A 22,394-nucleotide genomic window follows, 5' to 3' on the forward strand; every position below is an offset into this window, starting at 1 on the left:
ATGAAATAAGGAGCCAGCAAATTAGTGGAATCGTAAAGATCTGTGTTAACTGACTCAGCCACAGAGCTGACGTTGCAGGCTGTGGTGGGTTTGGTGCAGTAACATCCTGGAATGCAGCGTGCAGATTTGAGTGCGTGCTGTCTGATCATCAGCACACCCAGCAGGCTTCCTCGTGAGCTGGTAAGACCAGAGGTGTGTTTGCTCACTCTGGCTCAGCAGCAGCTTTGACATGTGCACAGTGCTCACTCTGGCAGGGCTTGTTGGGGCTTGAGGGCCGACATTCCTTCTTAAAGGCTCATCAGGGTTTTCATTCGGCGTGAGCATATGCGTTAATATGGTATCAGTCCTGTTTCTGGCCATCTTTCACTCATGGCAGCCAACCAAGGGGGGTGTAAAACATGCCTGTGCCCCCTGCCCGCCTGTGCAGCTCTGGCAGCAAGACCCAAGGGGTGAATCGTATGTAGCTTAGAGGGACCCGCCTGCAGGGCGTCTCTGCCACCCCCTCCTCCCCTTTTAGAATGAGAAGGCAGAAGTGAAAGGTCCAAAAAGGAGAGACAAGTCTGCAAGGAGAAGGTGCCACTTTGTGTGTCCGCTAGCGATCCCCAATATAATGAAATGAAGCTGTCCTGCCGGCATTAATACAAAAATTGTGTAAAGATCAAGGAATATTTTACTGTTTTAGTACGTTCGGCGTTAGTATTTTCGCAGCAGGGCCATTTGAAAAACGTTTCAATGCAGGTTATGCTTGGTCAAGAGAAAATGCATAGCTCTGCCCTTCTCTGTCGGCAGCTCTCTTGGAGTTTGGGGTTGGCCTCTGAGCTCGTGAGCTCTAAAGAAATGACTGAGTTTGTCAAGTGAAAGTGGAAGGTCAGAAAATAGAGAAAAATCAATGGAAAGGGTCATTTCCCAGCTCTCCCCATTTCACTTTTCCAGAAAGGCAAAAGTGGTGTGAAGATCTGTGTTAAAACAGCGCGTCTCACTCTTTAACATGGGGCTCTTGTCGAAATGCAGATTATGAGATGGTAGGTCTGGGCTGAGGGCCTAAGATTCTGCATTTCTGACCAGCTCCAGTGGACCACGCCTGGAGTGGAGAGTTGACAGGAGACATGGGCATTTCCGCCGGCTCTGACTCTGGATGGCACTGTTGTACCACAGGCAAGTTAGCGTGACACAGCCCGAGACCCTCGCTGCCAGGAACTCTGCTTTAGTGAGAGGTCAGAGCAAGAGGCACCGTCTTAAATTTTCCCCGGTCTCTTTAGAAATCTGAGTGTATCCCCTACAGAGGCCTGATGTTCCTGCTAATGAAAAGAAAAAAGAAATACACATTTCACGGACTTGGAATTTCAGTAACCGGCTCCTTTTCTGCCAATTAAGGGATATGAGGAAGGAGGAGAGGAAGGAAATAAATAGGAAACTAGAGGAAATTCAGAGAGGGAAGTGTTACTCCCTCCTGCTTCCATCGTAGGAAAAAGGCTGTGATTGTCATCCTTTCTTCTGCCTGTTTCACCTGTTACTTCAGAAAATGTTCTCATCGACAAAAGGAGGATTTGAATGGAGACAGTCTTCAGAATGTTTAGGTTGCTGAAGAATAGCAACTAAGAGTTTCATGATGATACAACACTGTATGTAATACATTTATATCTTTAAGAATGTAGTTTTGTTTCTATAAGTGCACCTCCCAAATAAGTATGTGTTAGTAATTAGGAGTGGGGAAAAGTAGGCTTACAGTTGTTCACATGGAAAGTCACGCAGGTTATGATTATTGCAATAGCTTTATTAGCTCTGTGTTTCATGTGCTCACAGCTGGTAAACCTACTTTTGCTCACCCCATATATAAATTTGTTATTGCCCCCTATATTCCTGGTTCTGTTTCTTTAAAAATAATCTTCTTTGCTTTGAGGGGGACCAAAATTTTGCCACCCCAAAATATGCCCTTTGGGATATTGATATTTGCTGGTTATTAAGAAACACAAACATTAGAAAGAATCTTTGACTCTCGCCCTTTACCTGCCTAGAGGAATTCAGATAGAAAAACCTGTTTAAAGAAAGGGAGCATCACCTTAACATCATATTATAAACTAAATGTGGCAGACCCGGAGAAATCTAGCAGAGCCTGTTTGGTAGCCTTCCCTCTGGGTCCCATTGTTCCTGGGTGGCCCAGCAAGAATTCACTTTACCACATGTTTGCTTTCTCCTCTACCTGAGAATTACCTGCTTTCCCTTTGAAACCCCAGACCCCCGCCCCCATTTCCTTCATCCAGAATGGCATTTAACCCTCCACTTCCCCATGCCTCCTTGGGTCTCATGTTCTCATGGCACCCTGGCATGCACAGCCATAATAAATTTTGGACATTTTCTTCTGTGAATCTGTGCATTGTTAATTTTGTTATGCGCCCAGCTAGAAGAACGTAGAAGGTGTGAGGGAAATTATTTTTATGACCCTTTCCCCACCCCCAAGTTTCACAGCTTCACTTTTATAAATTCAAGTCTGTAGTTGGCTGTACTAATTTCTGCTGCCATGATACTAATTTGAGGAATCTGGCCTTAGAGTGGTAGCAATAGGTAGAAATGTTTATTAGCATTTATTCTAAGCATCTGCTTGTTTGAGGGGCGTGTGTATGTACAGCAGATACCTCATTTGAGAGAATGAAGGAGTGCTTGTATCAAAAGTTACTTGGGGTCCAACTGTGTGTACTCCAAGTGTGTTTTCTCAACAAAATGATCTCTTCCGTCCTAGGACACAAGTCTGGAACTTATGTGCATCTCTGTTCTCACTAGCTGGTTGCACATCAAGCCCTAAATAGTGTAGTGGGTAGTGGAGCAATCTACGTTAGTCAAGGAGTCCTTAATCTCAGACTTCTGGATGAGAAAATTAAATTTTTTCTGTAAATTTACTCCCTAGAGAAAATGTTCAGATTATAGACAGGAGTTGGGTTTTACAAAATATAAATTAGCATGATCCAAAGATGAAGAGTAGACATAGAATCCCAGGTTGAACACCTAAAATGGCTATCTTGAATTCAAACTTAATGAAAACATATTGTCTGCAGAGAGATTTCCATGCATTGTTTTGAGGGTGTGTTTACTATGTTAAAAGCCATGAATTTAGGCATGGATTCCAGTTCATTGGCCCTCCCGAGTGGTTTAGGTGAGTTTAAATTAGTACCTTCTGCAGGGTGACCTGACATGATCCATCAGACTGTAGAGGCTCTTTCTCTTTAAGTCACCGATCTACTTCTTGGAGTTGATCCATAGCAATTTATTAGACAAGTGCACAAAGCTCTGTGTAAAAGTATGGTTCTCCAAGTGTTTGTATTATGAAAAAATTAGAAATAACCTAAATATTTCAATAATAAAGGAAGGTCGAAATATGGCACAATATGAAAGGGAACACTATGCAGGCATTAAAAAGAAGAGATAGTGGTATTACCTTAGAAAGATGGCTATAATAATAATGTTAGCAGTTAATAAAGTAATCTATTTAGAAAAATATACATGGATACACAGGGAACCACAGGGAAGAATTGGAAGCTGCACACCAACATGTGGATAGTGGAAGTATAGCTGAATTTTCACTTTCTCTCTTAACACCTTCCTTCATTGTTGAAGATTTACTACTGTTTCATGGAGGGGGAAGAGGTCATTGGAAAGGGGTCAGAAAAAAGCAGCCGTCCTGGTAGCTGAGTTGGAGGAGAATTCAGAGTTCTGCCATTTCCGCCTCTTTTGGTGGTGACTGGTGGGGTTCTCTGCCTGGTCCCCACGGTGCCTGCCGGGAGGAGCTTCCGGAGGCAGCCGGGCCTGTGAGGCAGGGCCTGTGTCCTGCTGACTCATACACAGTGTTCCGCACAGCCTTACTTTATTTGCCAGAACGGACCCCAGGGAGCCTTGTCGTTCCCCCTGGGCCCGGGCTTTAGACAGGCAAACTCACAGAATGCCTGTCTGGCCTGGAAGTGGCATTAGGGCTGTCCTGCTTCAGCCACCAGGAATTGGAGGCCCAGAGCGCTTAAGTAACTTTCCCAGAGACCTGGAGGTCGTTCAAGGCCAAGCTGAAATGAAAGCACGTTTCCCAGGCTGCTACTTTGCTCATCCCAGATTTCTGCTCTTGTGGATGAGCCCCTGTTGCAACAAGCAGCTTTTAAGGCCAGAGGAAAAGAGGTTTCCAGATAAGGCAAATGCATTTTCTCTCAAAACTTTCCCTATTAACATTGTTAGGTCTTTTGTCCTGATCTGTTTGCAGTGAAACATGTAGAAATTCAGAGGTTCTTGATGTCCCTTGGGTCCTGGCCTCCTTTGAGTCTCTCACAAAGGCGGCAGAACCTTTCCCTTGAACAATGTGTGTTTCCTGAAAACCACAAAACTTTGCATTTGATTTTGCAGGTTTTGAGAACCTTCTGGAACCCGTCCCCGTTTTGTAAATGTGTTGGTTTTTTTTTTGTCTTGTGCTCCCCAAGTTTTCACGCAGTTCTCTTGCACTTGGACATAATGCAACTATGAACTGGTTTTCCTACCTTTGTGGTAAATATGTTTCTTGCCAAAACAATAGTATGGAAAGAGAATGAAAGGGCAGGAACTAAAAAGATGAACTCGCCTCACCAGATTAGTGTGTTCTTTGTTTCCTGTTGCTGTTAGGTTGTCTTTCCAATAAAAGTAAATTTTTACGATATTTTTAAAATGCCCACAGTAGTATCATTTTGGCAGTGCACATAACTCTGTTCCTAGTCACGTGGATAGTTTGTGATTACATCGAAAGACTGTCTGTAGCGTCTTCCAAAGAACAGGACAATCCTTTGCATAAGAAAGACACAGGCCAACACCCAAGATGGGGCCAACATTTCTTTGTTTCTCACCAAAAACTAGGTGTTTGGATAAGAGCAAGTAGTTTCCACTTTAACAATGTAAGAGTTTGGAAGACGGCCTAGTGCTGTGGTTTTCAAATCAGCTGGAGGACTTGTGAACACACCGACCATGGGCCCACCTGCAGAATTTCTGATTTGTTGGTCAGGGTGGGGTCCAAGAATATGTATTTCTAATAAATTCCCAGGTGGTGCTGACACCTAGTGGTCCAGGGCCACACTTTGAGAAACAGCAACCTAGGGAATAAGATTCCTGTAAGGAGAGTGTGTTTTCCAGACTCTGATAACAAGAATCACTTGGGAATGTGTGTGAAAAGTATTAAGTTTCAACTCCACACCAGACTCACCAAATCAGAATCTCTGGGGAGTCTTGGGATGCTGTATGGTTGGATTTGGGGAAGCATTATTGCTATTGGGACAGGAGAATTCATTTGCTGTTCTAATCCACAGCTTCCTTATTTGGATGTCAGTGTTCACAGAGTCTGGGATCTTGCCTTCCAGCTTCCTTACTGCCTCACACTCAACCCCTCAGGTGTTATCACCCAGGAGGCCAGATGTTCAGTAGTGCCCCGAGGCCCTGTTTTCAGGCGCTGGCCTCTCGCTCTAGTGCCCTCGGATTGCACACTCTGGGAGCCGGCCTTCTGGGGACATAGCTTCTTCGGTCCATGTCTCTGGCTTGAGCCCAGCCTTTCTGTTCTGGGTGAGGAGTGAGGCTTTTTTCTGGCAGGTTCCGTCTTCTGGCACTTCCCTAGTGTGGCAGAGGTGAGACCTTGCCATCAGAACCTTTTGAAGTGGGGAAGGAGAAGTGGAGTAAGGGAGAGGCAGGAGGAAGGGACTGAAGTCCCAGCTGCTGAGTCAGCTTTCCCCAGCCTGTGGTATTTCCCCTCTGAATGTGGCAGAAGTGTCCAGTGATCGATGGCATTTGAAATTGGTGTGAATGACCCCAGGGGTTCTCCTTTCCGATGCTGACCAGGGAACAGGGCTCTCCCTCCTGGGTGTGGCCTGTCACAGGTCAGGCTGTCAACATACTGCTATTCATCATACCCACCCCCCCATGGGCCGCCGGCAGGAAACAGGGTTTTTAGTCATTTCCTCTTTATAAATGCAATCTTTGTGGCAGATGCCAATGCCCCACCCCAGCCCCACCCTGGAGTTGGCCCGCCTAGGACGAACATGAAATCAGCACAACTTTTGCAGAGTCATGAAAGCGCAATGTGTTTGTCCCAGGAGGGGAGCCCATGACAGTAAAAATGAAAAAGCACAGAATGTTCTGAGCCTCCTGTTAAAAAGGGAAAAGCTTAAGTGAGATTTATTTCACCTAAAGGGAAGCAACGTTCAGGATTTGCTCGAACAGCCTGCGTGACACGTGAGGGGCACCTGGATGTTGAAGGTGGCTGGGGCACAGTGGGAATTAGCTCTGCCCTTTAAATCTCTGCTTCCAGTTTGGGGTCTCGGCTTTTCCCACCAGCATGTCCAGTTGCAGTGCATATGCTCTGTGGGTAACACAGCTTAACATTTGGGGAACTTTTACTAGGCAGCAAAAGTATTCCTGGACTGGACACTTGACCTCTTCTGAGTTTCTCTTAGTAAATAGGAACCGCCCTGTCCGGTTTGGCCCAGCAGTTAGAGCGGCAGCCCTACCGGACCGGAGAGTTCCAGGTTCAGTTCCCGCTAAGGGCACGTGCCTCAGTTGCAGTTTGTCTTCCACCCCGGTAGGGTCAGTTGGGGTCATGTGGGTGGCAACCACTCGACATTTCTCTCTCTCCCTTCCTTTCTCCCTCCCACTCTATCTGAAGATAAATGCACAAATGTTCTCAGGTGAGGATAAAAATAATATAATAAAATAGTAAATAGGAACTTATAGGTTCTGGGGAAACACAAGCACATTTGGGAAGTTTCTGTTTAAGAAGGAATGAGCCTTTCTGCTATAAGTAGTGGAAAATAAACTTTTTTTTTTCTATATTTTGTTCAGATAGAGTGGGAGGGAGGGAGGGAGGGAGAGAGAGAGAGAGAGAGAGAGAGAGAGAGAGAGACATCGACGTGAAGGGACACATCGAGTGGCTGCCCACCCGCACGACCCAACCAGGGCCGGGGACAAACTGCAACCGAGGTACATGCCCTTAGCGGGAACCGAACCCCAGTCTCTCCAGACCGTAGGCCGACGCTCTAACCGCTGAGCCAAACCGGCCAGGGCGAAAATAAACTTTTTTTATTATTTATTTATTTTGGGGGGGTAATCCTCACTTGAGGATATGTTTTTTATTAATTTGAGAAAGAGACATCAACCAGTTGCCTCCTCTATGTGCCTTGACTGGGGATTGAACCCACAACCTGGGTATGTACCCTGACCAGGAATCAGACACTCCATCTTTCAGTGTATAGGACGATGCTCCCACCGAGCCACACCAGCCAGGGCCGAAAATAAAACTTTTTTAAATCAAAGGATTGGTTCTGTCTTCAAGGTGAAATTCTCTACGTGAGGTCTGACTAAACCATTCCTGGAACGTCCAGCGTTCTTTCCCCGTGGTTATACAACTAAAGAATCCCCGACCTACCTGTCCTTAAAGATGGTGAGAAGCCTAGCAAAATACTGAGAAAGAAAACCATTTATTACATGTTACTCATTGGCTTTAAAACCCTCAATGACGTTGCTTTTCACTTAGAATCAAACCCACTGTCCTTCCTATGGCCACCAGGCCCAGCCAGTCTCGCCGTCCAGCGTCGGCTCCTGTCCTCTCAGCCCAGCGTGCTCTTCTGTTTCTTAACAAACTCCGTTGCTCAAATGCTTAGAGCTTTATCCTGCCCCAGAGCTTTGAGACCAATCTTTCACAGGAAAAAAACTATTTTAGTTTTGATGAAGATTACTTGATCAACTTTTACTTTTATCGATCTTCCTTTTGGTGTTAAGTATAGAATTCTTCTCCAAGCATTGGTGACCTCTGTTTTCTTCTAAAAGTTTTATACTTTTTTGTTTTTCATTCAAGACTATGATTCTTTTGTTGTTGTTTTTTTCTTTTGTTTATTTTTTGTTAATTCTCATCAGAGATCAGAGGATATATATATTTTTTTATCTTCACCCGAGGACATTTTTTTCCATTTTTTGTTCAGATATAGTGGGAGGGAGAGAGAGGAAGAGAGAGAGAGAAACGTCAACATGAAAGGGACACTTCGAGTGGCTGCCACCCGCACGACCAACCAGGGCCAGGGACAAACTGCAACCGAGATATGCGCCCTTAGCAGGAACCAAACCCGGGTCTCTCTGGACCGCAGATTGACACTCTAACCGCTGAGCCAAACTGGCCAGGGCATCATCAGAGGATATTTTTTCCAATGGTTTTTAGAGAGAGTGGAGTGGGGCGGGGGAGAGAAACATCGATGTGAGAGAGATACACATTGACTGGTTGCCTCCCCCACACACCCTGACCTGGGCTGAGGATCAAACCTACAACCCAGGTATGTGCCCTTAACCGGGGCTCAGACCCACAGCCCTTCGGTGCCTGAGCAGATGCTCTAACCACTGAGCCACGCCAGCCAGGGCAAAACTATCATTCATTTTGAAATAATTTTTGTGTAAGGTGAAAGGTTAAGATCAAGTTTCATTATTTTGCCTATACGTGGCCAACTGCTGTAGCACCGTTGTTAAAAAAGACTTTCCTTTACCGAGTGTTTTCTATGCCACTGTGGAAAATCGTGTGGGAGCACGTGTGGGTCTGTTTCTGAGCTCCATTCTGTCCCCTGGACTGTTCTTACCTCGCACACTCCCCCAGCTCACCTCTCCCTCAGGTCTCACCATCAATGTCATTTCCCTGGAGAAGCCTTCAAAGACCACCTGTCCCATTCTTCTCCGCATCCTCATTCCCAAGGAGTTTGGCCTCCATTTTTATCCCCACTCCACACCTGTCCCCACGACCCCCATGGTATTTAGCATTATTTGCTAATTTGCTGGTGTGTGTGTGTAATTCCTGTCTATAAGCCCCAAGAAGGCTGGGGCTGCGTCTATTCTGTTAGAACTGTAGTGCCCAGCAGGATCCCTGTTACATACTGAGTGTCCAAGCAATATCTTTTGAACAAATTCATGGAAAAAATTAAGGCTTCTTGGGAGGTATTTTCTAAATCACCGGATATCATTTTCATAAAATTGGAGGACATTTCTGGCTCCAGGCGCCTTATGACTTAATTTTTTCCCGGTTAACCAACTACTATTTAAAAGCAGTGGTTCTGAGAACCTTTGACCTGTATCAGAGTCACCTAGGGGGCTTGTTAAACTGCAAATTACTGGGCTCCTCCACCAGAGTTCATGATTCAGTAGTCTGGAATGGCCTGAGAATTTGTATTTCTAACAAGTTTTCAGAAGATCTTAATGATGCTGCTGGTCTGGGTACCACACTTTGAGAACCACCATTTGAAGGTTTTGATCTCTTTTACTTAGTGATAGTCCCAGGCACCCTTGAACTTGTTATTAACAGTATTAATCAATTTAATAGGAATTAAAGAGAAAAGGTCCACTATAGCAGTAAATAATAATAATAATAACTGCATATTTTAAATACTTTAAATAGGAAATGAACAAAAGCCTTTCAAATTCTGTTACATCTGTGTCTGTTACATTTTGGTTCTTTAATATTTGAATAGGCAAAAGCGCTCACTTTAACTCATAAACTACTACCAGGGATGCTTGCTAAGTAAGAGCAAGACATCACTAATATGGACAGATTTATGAAATCGAGGATTAGGTTTTCTGCTATGACCTGTTTTCCCTAAACCCTTTAGAGATGAACCAAAGCAAGTCAAGAAAGGATATTTCATGTGCTTACACTGAGTTATAAAGTTACTTTCCTCTGAACTAAAAAAATGGAAAGGTGGCAAATTTTTTTCAAAAGATTCAAGAATTCTAATTTTCATTTATCTACTCCTCCCCAATCTGTTCCCCATTTCTTTTGCAGAAAAGCAGCTAGTTTTGAGCCAGGGTTGTTAGGATCTGATAAACTTTCATCACAGAAAATTTCCTGGAAAGAAAATCTGCCAGCATCAGTTCCTTTAAAGTACTCAGGAAGCTATGTGGATTCCAGCCACCCACCTGGAGCAGAGCCAGTGCAGGGCTCGGAAGGAATTTGCAGGCTCTGAGATGGTTATAACCTGTTTGTTGGCAGCACTGCCCTTATCACACCCTTGGGAAGGTACTGATGTCCTTCCATGGTGTAGAGTGCATGTGGATGGGCAGGGAGGGTCTGGGGAGGGCTGGGCACACCCCTGCCCACTCTCGTGGGCCAGGAGGCAGAGCTTGACATGGGAAGTCTTTTCACATAAAGCAGAAAAGATAAGTAGGGAATTGGCTTTTAGTACAGCTAATCTGTGCAGCACACTGTGACCTAAATTGTCTCTGGGCCCCGAGCGCAGATCTCTAGTTAGATTATTTTGTGGAAGGAATGAGGTGGGTGTCTGCTCTGTTCATTGCTGTGTCCTCAGTGCCAACAAAAATACCCGGCGCTTCATAGGCACACATTTGCTAAACGAATGAATGCGTTTACTGTTGCTTCTTCCATATTTTCTCTCCATCGTCTGCATTTTCACTTGCTCCTGTGGTTTAAGTACTTCCTCCAGCCTCTTAAATATGTTACTCGTAGGAATAACTTCGAAAATATAACTGAACAAACATAGCATAGAATTTCTCTAATGGGCAGAACCCAACCATTTTCCTACATCATAAATGGAAATAAATGTCCAGGTAAAATTTTAATTTAGATCTTGATTGCTAATTGAGATTTCCCTTTACCTGTACACCACCCTTACCAAGAAAACTGTCTGCTATATTTGAGGAGGCCAAATACGATTGGGTCATATTAGGTAATTTGGTTGCAAAATACCCAAGAGCTGGTTAATATTACCCCCACATTCGAAATCACCAGAAGGTTATCTGATGATGAACTGTGGCCAGAGTTTGCACACAAAACATACTTTTTATTAAGTTACCTTTAATTAAATTCTTGACAGAAGTATGTGGGCAATAATAGGTGGCATACTATAAATTAGACAGGCTTTTGAATGCCTGTTTGAAAGACTGACTTATTTAAAGAAATAAGTGAGCTTTGCATTTTCTTATCAGGGTAAAAATGTGGGGGGGTGTGGTTTATTAGGATAAAGATGTGTGTGGGTGTATAGGGGTGTGATTTTCCGTTGGTTTTTTTGTTTTTTTGGTAGCATCTACTTCCTTCAGATTTCTCTTTAGTGCCTGGTCCCCTGATGCCATCCCTCTCGGGCACTCACGTCATTCACGACTAAGCCCCCCGGGAAGCAGACAGCGCTAGCCGCGGCACTGCTGTTTGCCACGCGCATCCTCGCCTTCTGCCTTTGCAAGTGTTGTCCCTTCTGCCCAGAACAACCTTCCGTCTTCCTCACGCCGAAACACCCGTTTATCCTTTACGACTTAGGCCTAGTGGTCTCCTGTGAGTGCAGTTTTTGGCCACTCCCGTTCTTGTTGGGCAAAGTAAGACCACCTCACTATGGATTGGAATTGAATTGTGTGCACGGCTGTTCTAGGCCTTCTCATTCATCGTGTTTCTGCCTGCTTCCGCGCTAGTGTGTGCACTCCTGGGAATGGCTCCGTGCTTTAGTTTGCCTTACATCTCAAAATAAATAAATAAATAAATAAATGGCTGGCACACATTCTAGAATGTAATAAGGCTGTGTAACATTATATAATAAGAAAAGAGGATTTTAATACTTCATAGGATTTTGAGGTTTAAATAAGGTAATAACTAAGTGCCTTAGAAAATGCTTTGAGCCCTGGCCGGTTTGGCTCAGCGGTTAGAGCGTCGGCCTGCGGTCCTGAGAGACCCAGTTCGGTTCCCGCTAAGGGCGCTTAACTCGGTTGCAGTTTGTCCCCGGCCCTGGTCGGTTGTGCAGGTGGCAGCCACTCGATGTGTTCCTTTCACGTCGATGTTTCTCTCTCTCTCTCTGTACCTCTCTCTCCCTCCCACTCTACCTGAACAAAAAATGAAAAAATGTCCTCGGGTGAGGATTAAAAAACAAAACAAAACACGAAAATGCTTTGAATATAACAATTTCACCAGTTCTAAAATGCACATATTTCACATTTTAATACTCCTGAAAGGCTGCATCTCACAATTAATGTAATTTTTTGAAAAGGATCTTATCACTATTTGATTAGCAATAACTTTTGTTATTGCCTTAAATAATGGTGCACCTTAAAGTAGATTATGTTTCAGATTTCAGTAACTAATAGTAGTGACAGCTCAATAAATCTTGGCTGTGATCAACAGTGTCTTCAGGGGTGTCATCGTCATCACTCCCTCGGTTCTCACCAAGACAGTGGCATTTGATTGGTCAGCAGTGCTGGCCCAGAGTATACATCAAACCTCAGTTTCATCTATTTGTTTTTATTGATGTGTTCTTAGAACTAGTGAGCTATTTTTTTGTTTTGTATTAAGCTAGTGGAAAGTATTTAGGGGTTAATGCATATAATGTCTGCATTATTCTCTGCACTGTTCTCGGGGAGCTACTAACATGTTCTTTAATGCAGATCCATCTCTTGAAATAAATAAAGACAAATTATTTTCTCAATTGATGTATTTTCCTAAATCCATTTGAAGAAGTGCTCTTTCTTATTAAGCAGAACTAAGCCACAATTGTACCACTTAAGATTTACTGGTTTGCAGTCTTCTCTGAGGGAGAAAAGAAGGAATTTATTGATCTGTAACAGAGAATGGATCACGGCCAAACCTTTTCTGGTTTATACAATGCACCAATATAAGAATCTGCATGTCATTAAGAAGACTGAGTCCTCCCAGTTTGAGGCCACCTGTCAGGCATGAACAATAACTGGGGGAAATCAATACACAATATAAAACTTGTTTTTACACAAACACTGCCAGGATCCACACCCAGTGACAGGCATGTCTTGTTATTTTACCACTGATATGCTTGTAGTTCCTCATTTTAATCTCCCCCTCATTTTGATTTTATTGTTCAGTTTGCAGGAGGGTAGGAGAGACCAGTTTGAATCTGAGATGAAGATCCTCTGCCCGGTGAAAGGGGTTCAGTGATGGGCGGGGACCTTGGACCAAAGTTTATGAAGCTTGACTAGGAAGATCCTGGGCACATCTCCATCCAAGAACCCTGACACATACTTCATGCATCCATAACCCACATAGCTTGTTCCTTCTTGCCTTCTGCTTGCCCTCAAGAGTTTAAATGGTGGTATTTACAAGCCACCATGAAGCAAGAGTACAAGCACACCAGGCTAGAAGGAGGCCAGGAAAAAGGGATTTTGCTTAGGTGTTTGTTCTTGGCTTTTAAAAGTATAACTAGTTGAATAATTGCAGAAGCTGGGCTTCTTTCCTTTGCCCCTTTGTCTCCCCACTCCCCCTCTTTCAGTCCTCCCAGTCCCCATTTGCTTCTTTTCTTTCTTTCTTTTCACAAAGGCACACTTGTCAGACATGTAGTCATACCTGTTCTTAAAGATAATGCTCGCTCTATCCCTAAAGCCTGCCTTTGATTCAGCCAGCTCTGCCCGCGCACAGAGGTTGTTGCTCGCCAAGTTCAGTGCCCTGGACCTGAACCAGTGCCCCTTTCCAACAGAATGTCAGGTGACCGCCACATCATCTGGTGTGCCACCAGACAGAAACTGGGGGCCAGCGAGGAGCTGGGAGGCCTCCAGTGGAAGTTGAGAATTGTAGCTGGCAAAAGCCCTGCAGGGGAGCACGCCTGTCAGAAGCCTCCTGTTAAAAAACCATCCTTTAGAGTTTGCACTGAACTGCTTTCACAGTAGTTAGCTCTAAACTGTGGTGCAAACCCACTCAAACAGTGAGGAAAATTTTACAAGCTAAGCAGCAAGAAATTCTTACCATGTGTGATCAAAGTGATCAGCCATGTCCTCTTCCTTCCCTTTTATTTACTTGTATTTCTAACCTGTTATAATCTCCATGACTGGGGTCTGATAACGGCCTTTTGCATAGCATTTTTTAATTACTTTTTTCTTTCTCTAATGCATTTTATTTCATTTTTTTTAATTTTTAAAATTTTTTTTGTTATCCTCACCCGAGGACATTTTTCCATTTTTTGTTCAGATAGAGTGGGAGGGGGAGAGAGGAAGAGAGAGGGAGAAACATAGACGTGAAAGGGACACATCGAGTGGCTGCCACCCGCACGACCAACCAGGGCTGGGGACAAACTGCAACTGAGGTACATGCCCCCAGGGGGAACCGAACCCGGGTCTCTCTGGACTGCAGGCCAATGCTCTAACCGCTGAGCAAAACCAGCCAGGGCTCTTTAATGCATTTTAAAGCAAAGTTGACAGGAAGTATCTAATGTTTCTTTTTTTTTTTAAATATGTTTTGATTTTTTTTTTTTTTTTTAAGAGAGGAAGGGAGAGGGAAGGAGAGAGGCATTGATGTGAGAGAGAAACATTAATTGGCTGCCTCCTGCACACCCCCTACTGGGTATTGAGACCGCAACCTGGGCATATGTCCTGACCAGGAATCAAACCAGGACCTCTCAGTCCATGGGACAACACTCAATCCACTGAGCCACACCTCTGGGCTCTGATGTTTCTTTTTAATAATTATTATTACAAAGGTAGTAAAGGAGCTAAAGTTATAATTGTACAACACCCTGAGGCAACCACAATGAACATTTTGGCATATTTTCTTCTAGTTGTTTTAAACAAATATCTAAATGTATACATACATATTTTTAACAAGATTATATTTATGACAGAATACTTTTTTTAATCAATGTACCTTGAGTATTTTTCTGTTATTAAAAACTTGTTAATTATTTCAGTGGCTACATTAGATTCCAATATATATGGATATGGTATTGTTTTAGCATTCTGCTATTATTGGGAGATCATGTAGATTTTTGCGTTCTGAGCTTGGAATTAGTTAAGCTCAATTTCTTCTGATTTTGTGGGTCTAGAGTTAGAATTTGGGCATAGTGAAATGGAATATTTCTGGTTGTATCATGGTTTGCTTTGCAAAGTTTGCAAATCATTGGAGCAATGATTTTTCCTCTCCTTTTTCTTGTTTCTATTTTTCCATTTTAAATTTTGTGGTTGTAACATAAGTCATGCTTATAATAATCTCAGTTAACTTTTAATAAAGAATCAACAATATAAAATAAGAAATATTGTTGCTGAACATGAACTGTAATAGTTCAAAACTGCCATTTGAAGTTTATCCAACAGGACAAGAGGAAATATTGAAGGCTTTTTTTATTTTAAGAGGGGCACTAATTAGATTACATTTGTGTTTTAGGTGAAAGAATTGTGATATCTCAAAAAAATTACCAGGAAGTTAATCTTATTTAAAATGTGAACATTTGGTGTAACAACTGCTTTAAGTTGAAATTGAGTAAATGAATTCTTGGACTGACATTTGGAAAGGAGACTATGCTTAAAAACCAAAAGCTCATGAAGTGCTACAGAGTGGTACACATTAGGAGGTCGTTTGTATTTGAAGACCACTCTCCTGAAAAGTCACATTTCTGGGTAACCAGTGTTGCTTCCCATAAGAGCATTATGTCTACAGACCTGCTCTCAATGCCCATCCACTGGTGCACCTATGGGCATGTTACTCGCTTAGTCCCTGGTGACCAGGTCCAGGGCAGCCACAGCTTGGCCCACTGGTTCTCTCCCCCCATTCAGCTTTGCTTTCTCCATTAGCAGTCATCTGTGTAAACAGAAGTCTAAGATTTAGTGTTGTACATATTTTTAAATGATCCATTTTTATGGGTTTCTTTTTATTGTTTCAGGTTGAATGCGTTTGAGAACTTGATGCATAAATTTGCATGACTCCTCACTTCTTTCTAGATCTGTCATTGGACTCAAGCCAGCATGGCTCACGCCACAAAGGTTAACGGCTGTGCCTCAGGTAACTGTGTTCTGGAGTGTGAATGTATGTCTATGCGCAAACTCATTTCTAATTTCTCTTTTAGTTAAATGGATAGATAATAGCAAGTTGCCTAGATAACTAGAATTTCAAAGCAATTTTCTTTTTCTTATGTTTTTATTGATATTTTAGAGAGAGAGGAAGGAAGAGACAGATAGAAACATTAATGTGAGAAAGAAACATCGACTGGCTGCCTCCTGCATGCCCCGCACTGGGGATTGAGCCTGCAACCCAGGCATGTGCCCTGACTGGGAATCTCTCAGGGAGCTCTCAGTCCATGGGAGGATGCTCAATCCACTGAGCCACACCAGCCGCGTTCAAAGCAATTTTCTACCCATTCAAGTCGGGTGGTTTGTTTGTTTGTTTGTTTGTTTGTTTGTTTTATTTCTTAATCTGTTCGCGAATTTGCTTCTGTTTTTGAGTCTTTATGTACAGAAATCAGTTAGGCAAATTATTACTTAAGTCAGTTCTGTTGAAGTGCTGAAAGATGAATGTCAACTCCTGAGAGCTGATGCAAGTATAATGTATCCTCCCCGGCTCTTCTTTATGAGGGATCGAAGGATGACAGAGGAAATTAGTTTGGATGCTTAAAACCAGTTCATAGTATCTACTCCCAAGCAGTTCTGTTTGATGTTGCTGCGTAGAGGGAAAGCGAGGGAGGAAGAGAAGGGTATGTTCATTCAAGTGATTTTCTCAGATTTTCATTCAAGCCGTGTTATGAATTGTAAGGACTTACCTTCTACTTCTCACTTTGGTTCTATTAGAGACCTTTGTAGTTTGCATATCTATTCCAGTATTGTTTATATAAAACTTGAGAGAAATTCATAGAACAATACAGTATGTAAACTATTAAAAACGGGGGGAGGGGGGTGCTGCTTTTAAAGGTAACAGCAGGAGAAAGAGACCTCTGAAGTGGGTGGGCACACCTAGCCCACATATGTGCCTTTTTTCCCCCAAAAAATAATAATTTTTTATTATAGTTGGCAGACAATATTATAGTATTTTCAGGTGTACAACTTAGTGATTCAACACTTGTGTATCTTACAGTGCGATTACCATACTAACTCTAGTAACCATCTGTCACTGTGCAAATTTATCACAGTTGTATTGACTATTTCCCGTCACCTTTTTCACTCATCTCTCCACCCCCCCCACCCCACCCCACCCCGCCGACAGCCATCAATGCGTTCTTTGTTTGTATGAGTGGTTTTTTTTTTTAAATTCTACATATAAGTGAAATCATACGGTATTTGTCTTTTGCTATCTGACTTATTTCACTTAGCACAATACCCTCTAGTTCCATCCATGTTGTTGCAAGTAGCAGGATTTCATTCTTTTTTGTTGATGGGGGTAGTATTCCATTGTATACATGTACCATATCTTCATTATTCATTCATCTATTGACAGACACCCCGGTTGCTTCCATATCTTGGCTATTGTAAATAATGTTGCAGTAAACATAGGGGAGCGTATATCTTTTCAAATTAATGTCTTCCTTTTTTTTTTTTTAGGATAAATACCCAGGACAGGTCATATGGTAGTTCTAGTTTAGTTTAGTTTTTTTTGTTTTTTATCCTCACCCGAGGATATTTTTCCATTTTGTGTACAGGTAGAGTGGGAGGGAGAGAGAGGAAGAGAGAGAGAGAGAAACATCGATGTGAAGGGACACATTGAGTGGCTGCCACCCGCACGACCAACCAGGGCCGGGGACAAACTGCAACCGAAGTACATGCCCTTAGCGGGAACCGAACCCGGGTCTCACCGGACTGCAGGCCGACGCTCTAACCGCTGAGCCAAACTGGCCAGGGCCTAGTTTAGTTTTTTGAGGACTCTCCAGTTTCTGGTCCCACCAACGGTGCACATCCTTGCCAACACTTGTTATTTTGGGACTTTTTAAAAAATATATGTTTTTATTGATTTTTAGAGAGCAAAGAAGGGAGAGAGAGAAACATCAATGTGAGAGAGAAACATCAATCTGCTACTTCCTGCAGGCTCCCTGCTGGAAGTGCCCTCACTGGGAATCGAACTGGGACTTCTCAGTCCATGGGGCAACGCTCAGTCCACTGAGTCACCCTGGCCAGGTGTGGACTTTTTGATAATACTCATTCTGACTGGTCTGAGGTGGTATCTCATTGTGATTTTCATTTTCATTTCCCTGATGATGAGTGATGTTGAGCATCTTTTCATAAGTCTGTTGGCCATCATCTGTACGTCTTCTTTAGAGAAATGGGTCTTCATGTTCTTTGCCCATTTTTTGATCAGATTGTTTATGTTTCATTATTGAGTTGTGTAAGTTCCTTATATATTCTGGATATCAACCTCTTACCAAATATATCATTTGCAAATATATTCTCCTATTTATTAGGTTGTCTTTTTGTTTTCTTGGTTTCCTTTGCTGTGCAGAAGCTTTTTAGTTTGATGAAGTCCCATTTGTTTTTGTGTGTTTTATTGTTGCTTTTGTTTACCTTGCTTGTGGAGACATATCCAAAAATATAGTACTAAGACTGCTATTAAATAGTTTACTGCCTATGTTTTCTTCTGGGAGTTTTATGGTTTTAGGTCTTATTACATTTCAGTCCTTAATCCATTTTGAGTTTTATTTTTGTATATGATGTACATGTATGTGACTTTATTTCAGCAATCCCAACTGCGAGTATCCACTCTGGCAAGAATGCTATAATTTGCCTTGGCCAGTTTGGCTCAGCAGTTAGAGCATCAGCCTGTGAATCAAAGGGTCTCGGGTTCGATTTCAGTCAAGGGCATGTACCTGGGTTGCTTGTTTGATCCCCAGCCTGAGTTGGGTTTGTGTGGGAGGCCACCAATCTATGTGTTTCTCTCACATGGATGTTTCTCTCTCTCATTCTTCCTTCCTCCCTTGCACTCTATCTAAAAACAACCAATGGAAAAATATCCTCGGGTGAGAATTTTTTTTAAAAAAAGCTATAATTTGGTTGCAGTTTGTCCCCGACCCTGGTTGGTTGTGCGGGTGGCAGCCACTCAATGTGCCCCTTCACATTGATGTTTCTCTCTCTCTCTCTTCCTCTCTCTCCCTCCTGCTCTATCTGAACAAAAAATGGAAAAATGTCCTCGGGTGAGGATAAAAAATAAATAAATAAAAATAAAAAATAAAAAAAGCTATAATTTGCTGAGAACCAAACCCAGATAAACTCAGTTGTTCATTTCGTCCATTCTTTTGCTTGTCCTTTCTACTGCCCAACTTCTTGGAACTTCTAAATTCTGCTCAGGACAGCTGTCAGCAATAAAATATGAATGACAGTATCTAACACTTAATGAACACTTGCTGTGTACTATGATACCCAGGATGCTTTGCCTGCATTATCATACTTAATCCTCACAGTGGTCTGATGAGATGATGCTGTTGTCATAGTCACCAGCACTATCATCCCTTTGTGGTAGCAAAGAGGAGCTCAGTAAATTAGTTACCTAAGTGAACTGAGAAAAGTCAGGATTATTACTTGTTTTCATAGTAAAATATTTGATAAGAAAGGAGACTGAAACACTTTTATTACTTGAGCGCTGTGGGTGGGTTCCAACCCTGTGATGCTGTGATCTCCCTTTCCTGCCCTACTCCATTCATGCTCTCGGGGGCGGGGGGGGGGGGGGCTTGGGGTTGTTGGGGCCTCAGACCTCCACCCTCTGGAGTCTCTGACAAAATCTATCTTCAAGGGCTTAGATATCTACCCCCATTTGTCCCTAATTTCTCTTCCAGCTTGACTTGTCCTGGGGTTTCTGTTTTCTCTTTGTTCCTGACCTTTTCCAGCTATAACCTTTCATCTTTTCCTGTATCCTGCCTTATAGGTCTGGGCACTGAGTCTGAACATAAAGGAAAGCTCTCTAATTTACGATGTCTGGGTTTCAGGGTATGGATTGTTAATGCGCACAAGGTATCTGGACCAGGCAAGGGGAAGTTTTTGTTTATTCTAGTCACCATGACCTCTGTAAACCTGTAAGCAAATCTGATTAGAGGCTCAGTCATACACAATTACCTTAATCACTTACACACAGCTATCTAAACATATCTACATTGTATCTACATGTACATGTGAGTACATATGCATATATGTGATGCTTGGTATAGAACATTTTAAAATATAGACAGGTAGTATTGTCTAAGAAAATAAAGCAAGAATTACTGGTAACTACTACCACCCAGAAATAAATTTCGCTATTTTACAGGTAGTCTTTAAATTTTATATATTTTACAGGGCTGAGATCGTGCTTATAAAAATCATTTTACCTTTTCTTTTCCCAGTTTGCATTATAAAAGAAATACCTGCCCACTGTTTGTGTGTTTTGTTTCGTTTTTAAGGCAAATTCAAATAATGCAAAAATGCATGCTGATTAAAAATATGCTATTTTGAAGTGTAATTAATGTAACATTCACAGGCCCCAGATTAAGATGGGATGAAGAGGGCTTATGGCAGCTAATGAAGTCTGGTTACTCATCTTTGCCATGAGAAAAAGATGAATTATTTGGGTAGTTTAGAAGGAGTTCTAAATGTGGAGTAAATGATATGGTTGTTTTTTATTTCCCAAAGGTAAAGTATAATATTGAATATGCTTTTCTTTCTTTCTTTCTTTCTTTCTTTCTTTCTTTCTTTCTTTCTTTCTTTCTTTCTTTCTTTCTTTCTTTCTCCTTCCTTCCTTCCTTCCTTCCTTCCTTCCTTCCTTCCTTCCTTCCTTCCTTCCTTCCTTCCTCACCCAAGGCTATTTTTCCCTTGATTTCTTGGATAGAATGGGAGGGGGGAAGGGAGAGAGAGAAAGAGAGACATCAGTTGGTTGCCTCCTGCACGAGCTCGACATCAGAATGTGCAACTGAAGTATAATGCCCCTGACAGGGAATTGAACCCGAGACTCCTTGGTCTGAGGGCGGAGGCTTTAACTGCTGAGCCAAATCGGCCAGAGCTAAATATGCCTTTTAAAATTATACTTCCCACCCTGGCCAGTTTTGCTCAGTGGTTAGAGCATCGGCCTCAGACCAATGAGTCATTGGTTCAATAACGGTCAAGGGCACGAGCCTCGGTTGCAGTTCATCCCCGGTCCTGGTCAGGGCCATGTGGGAGGCAGCCAGTTGAATGTGTCTTTTTTACATTGATATCTCTCTCTCTCTCTCTCTCTCTCCCCCCCCCCCTTCCTCCCTCCCTCCCTCCTGTCCTCATTCCTCCCTCCCTCTATTCCACTCTATCTGAAGATAAATGGAAAAATATCCTCGGGTGAAGATTAAACAAATTTTTTTAAATAAAATTATACTTCCCCTAGATGTGTTATACCTAAAAGGGGTCCTCCCACCCCTTCCCCTGGAAAATCACTGTGCTCCATAGAACTTGAAGAGAAATCCCACGTGAAGTTGGAGGCAGGGCATCGGCAAAGGAAACACTATTCATGGTTTTAAGAAAAAAGCCAAAGCAATCGTAGAGCAACTGGAAAAAACACCACCTGGCCACACTGTGCCCTTGGCTGTAGAAACAGCTGACGACTGATCACCCCACATTCACATCCCCATTTAGGGTCTAAATTGGATAAGGGACGAGTCACAAGTCCTCTTAGACTGACTTCCCTAGTAAGCCCTTCAGTTAGATTGGAAAAAAGGTGCTGATTTGAAAATAAGAGCAGTGAGTTAATACTGTAATTTGTTAAATTTATGACAATGCATTTCAGACATACAAAATGTGCAAAGGTGACATAGCAGATACCCATGTGCATACCACCCAGCTCAAGAAACAAACTTTACTAGTACATGGAAAATATCCCTGAGCACCTACGGTGTGCCAGGCATTGTTCTGGGCACTGGGGGTACAGCAGTAAGCAAAACAGGCAAAAATCCCTACCCACTTCTAGTTGAAGTTGAAGTGTCCTGTAGACAGAGTCTCCAGATAAAATAGAGGCATATTTATACTTTAAAAGTATTTTTGTTTACCTGAAATTCAAATTTAACAGTGTGTCCTCTTTTTATTTGCTGAACCTAGCAACCCTACCTGTTGCATCTTTTTTCTTACTGCCCACCCCATCAGCATCAGTCATTGTCCATGTTACCTCTTTTTTTAAATCCTCCCGAGGATATTTTTCTATTTATCTTCAGACAGAGTGGGAGGGAGAGAGAGAGAAACATTGATGTGAGAGGGACACATTGACTGGTTGCCTCCTGAACAACCCTGACCAGGGCCGGGGACAAACCCGCGATGCATTGGTCCGAGGGCCGATGCTCTACCGCTGAGCCAAACTGGCCAGTGTTACCTCTTTTTCCCCAGAAACTTCATTGGACTTCTGATGACTGGCACAGTTTTGTTTTTATTAATTTACAACATTTTATTATGGTATCACTAAGAGGACTCTAATGTCATTTGTGAATGTAGTGAGAATGAGCATCATAACTTGATCCTGGCTGTTCTCTTTTCTTACGTCTAATTAGGAAGTAAAGGGGGCGGGGGGCTTCCCTGGTGAGGCATGTTAGGGATGGGCACATTTGACTTTTTCCCAAGTTTCTGGATCATGTTGTAAACTGGATGCACTGATTGATACCTCTCTAAACACTAATTAATGTTGTGAAACTTTAATTAGAGCTTAGCATCTCTTTAGAAGCCAAATAATAAGTACCTTATTTGTCAGATGAAGA

General features: G+C 42.7%; 1 protein-coding gene across 2 annotated transcripts in view; it reads left to right on the forward strand.

Annotated features, from left to right (window-relative positions):
* Positions 1–22,394, forward strand: part of KANK1 (KN motif and ankyrin repeat domains 1) — a 196,159-nt gene that overhangs the window by 114,556 nt on the left and 59,209 nt on the right. For both annotated transcript variants that reach the window (XM_036261121.1, XM_036261122.1), the window contains exon 3: positions 15,624–15,742. In XM_036261121.1, the coding sequence (XP_036117014.1) occupies positions 15,706–15,742 (37 nt within the window). In that variant the 5' untranslated portion in view covers positions 15,624–15,705. The remainder of the gene's footprint in view (positions 1–15,623; positions 15,743–22,394) is intronic.

Source organism: Molossus molossus, unplaced genomic scaffold (genome assembly GCF_014108415.1).
Source record: "Molossus molossus isolate mMolMol1 unplaced genomic scaffold, mMolMol1.p scaffold_m16_p_14, whole genome shotgun sequence".
NCBI classification, from domain to species: Eukaryota; Metazoa; Chordata; class Mammalia; order Chiroptera; family Molossidae; genus Molossus; species Molossus molossus.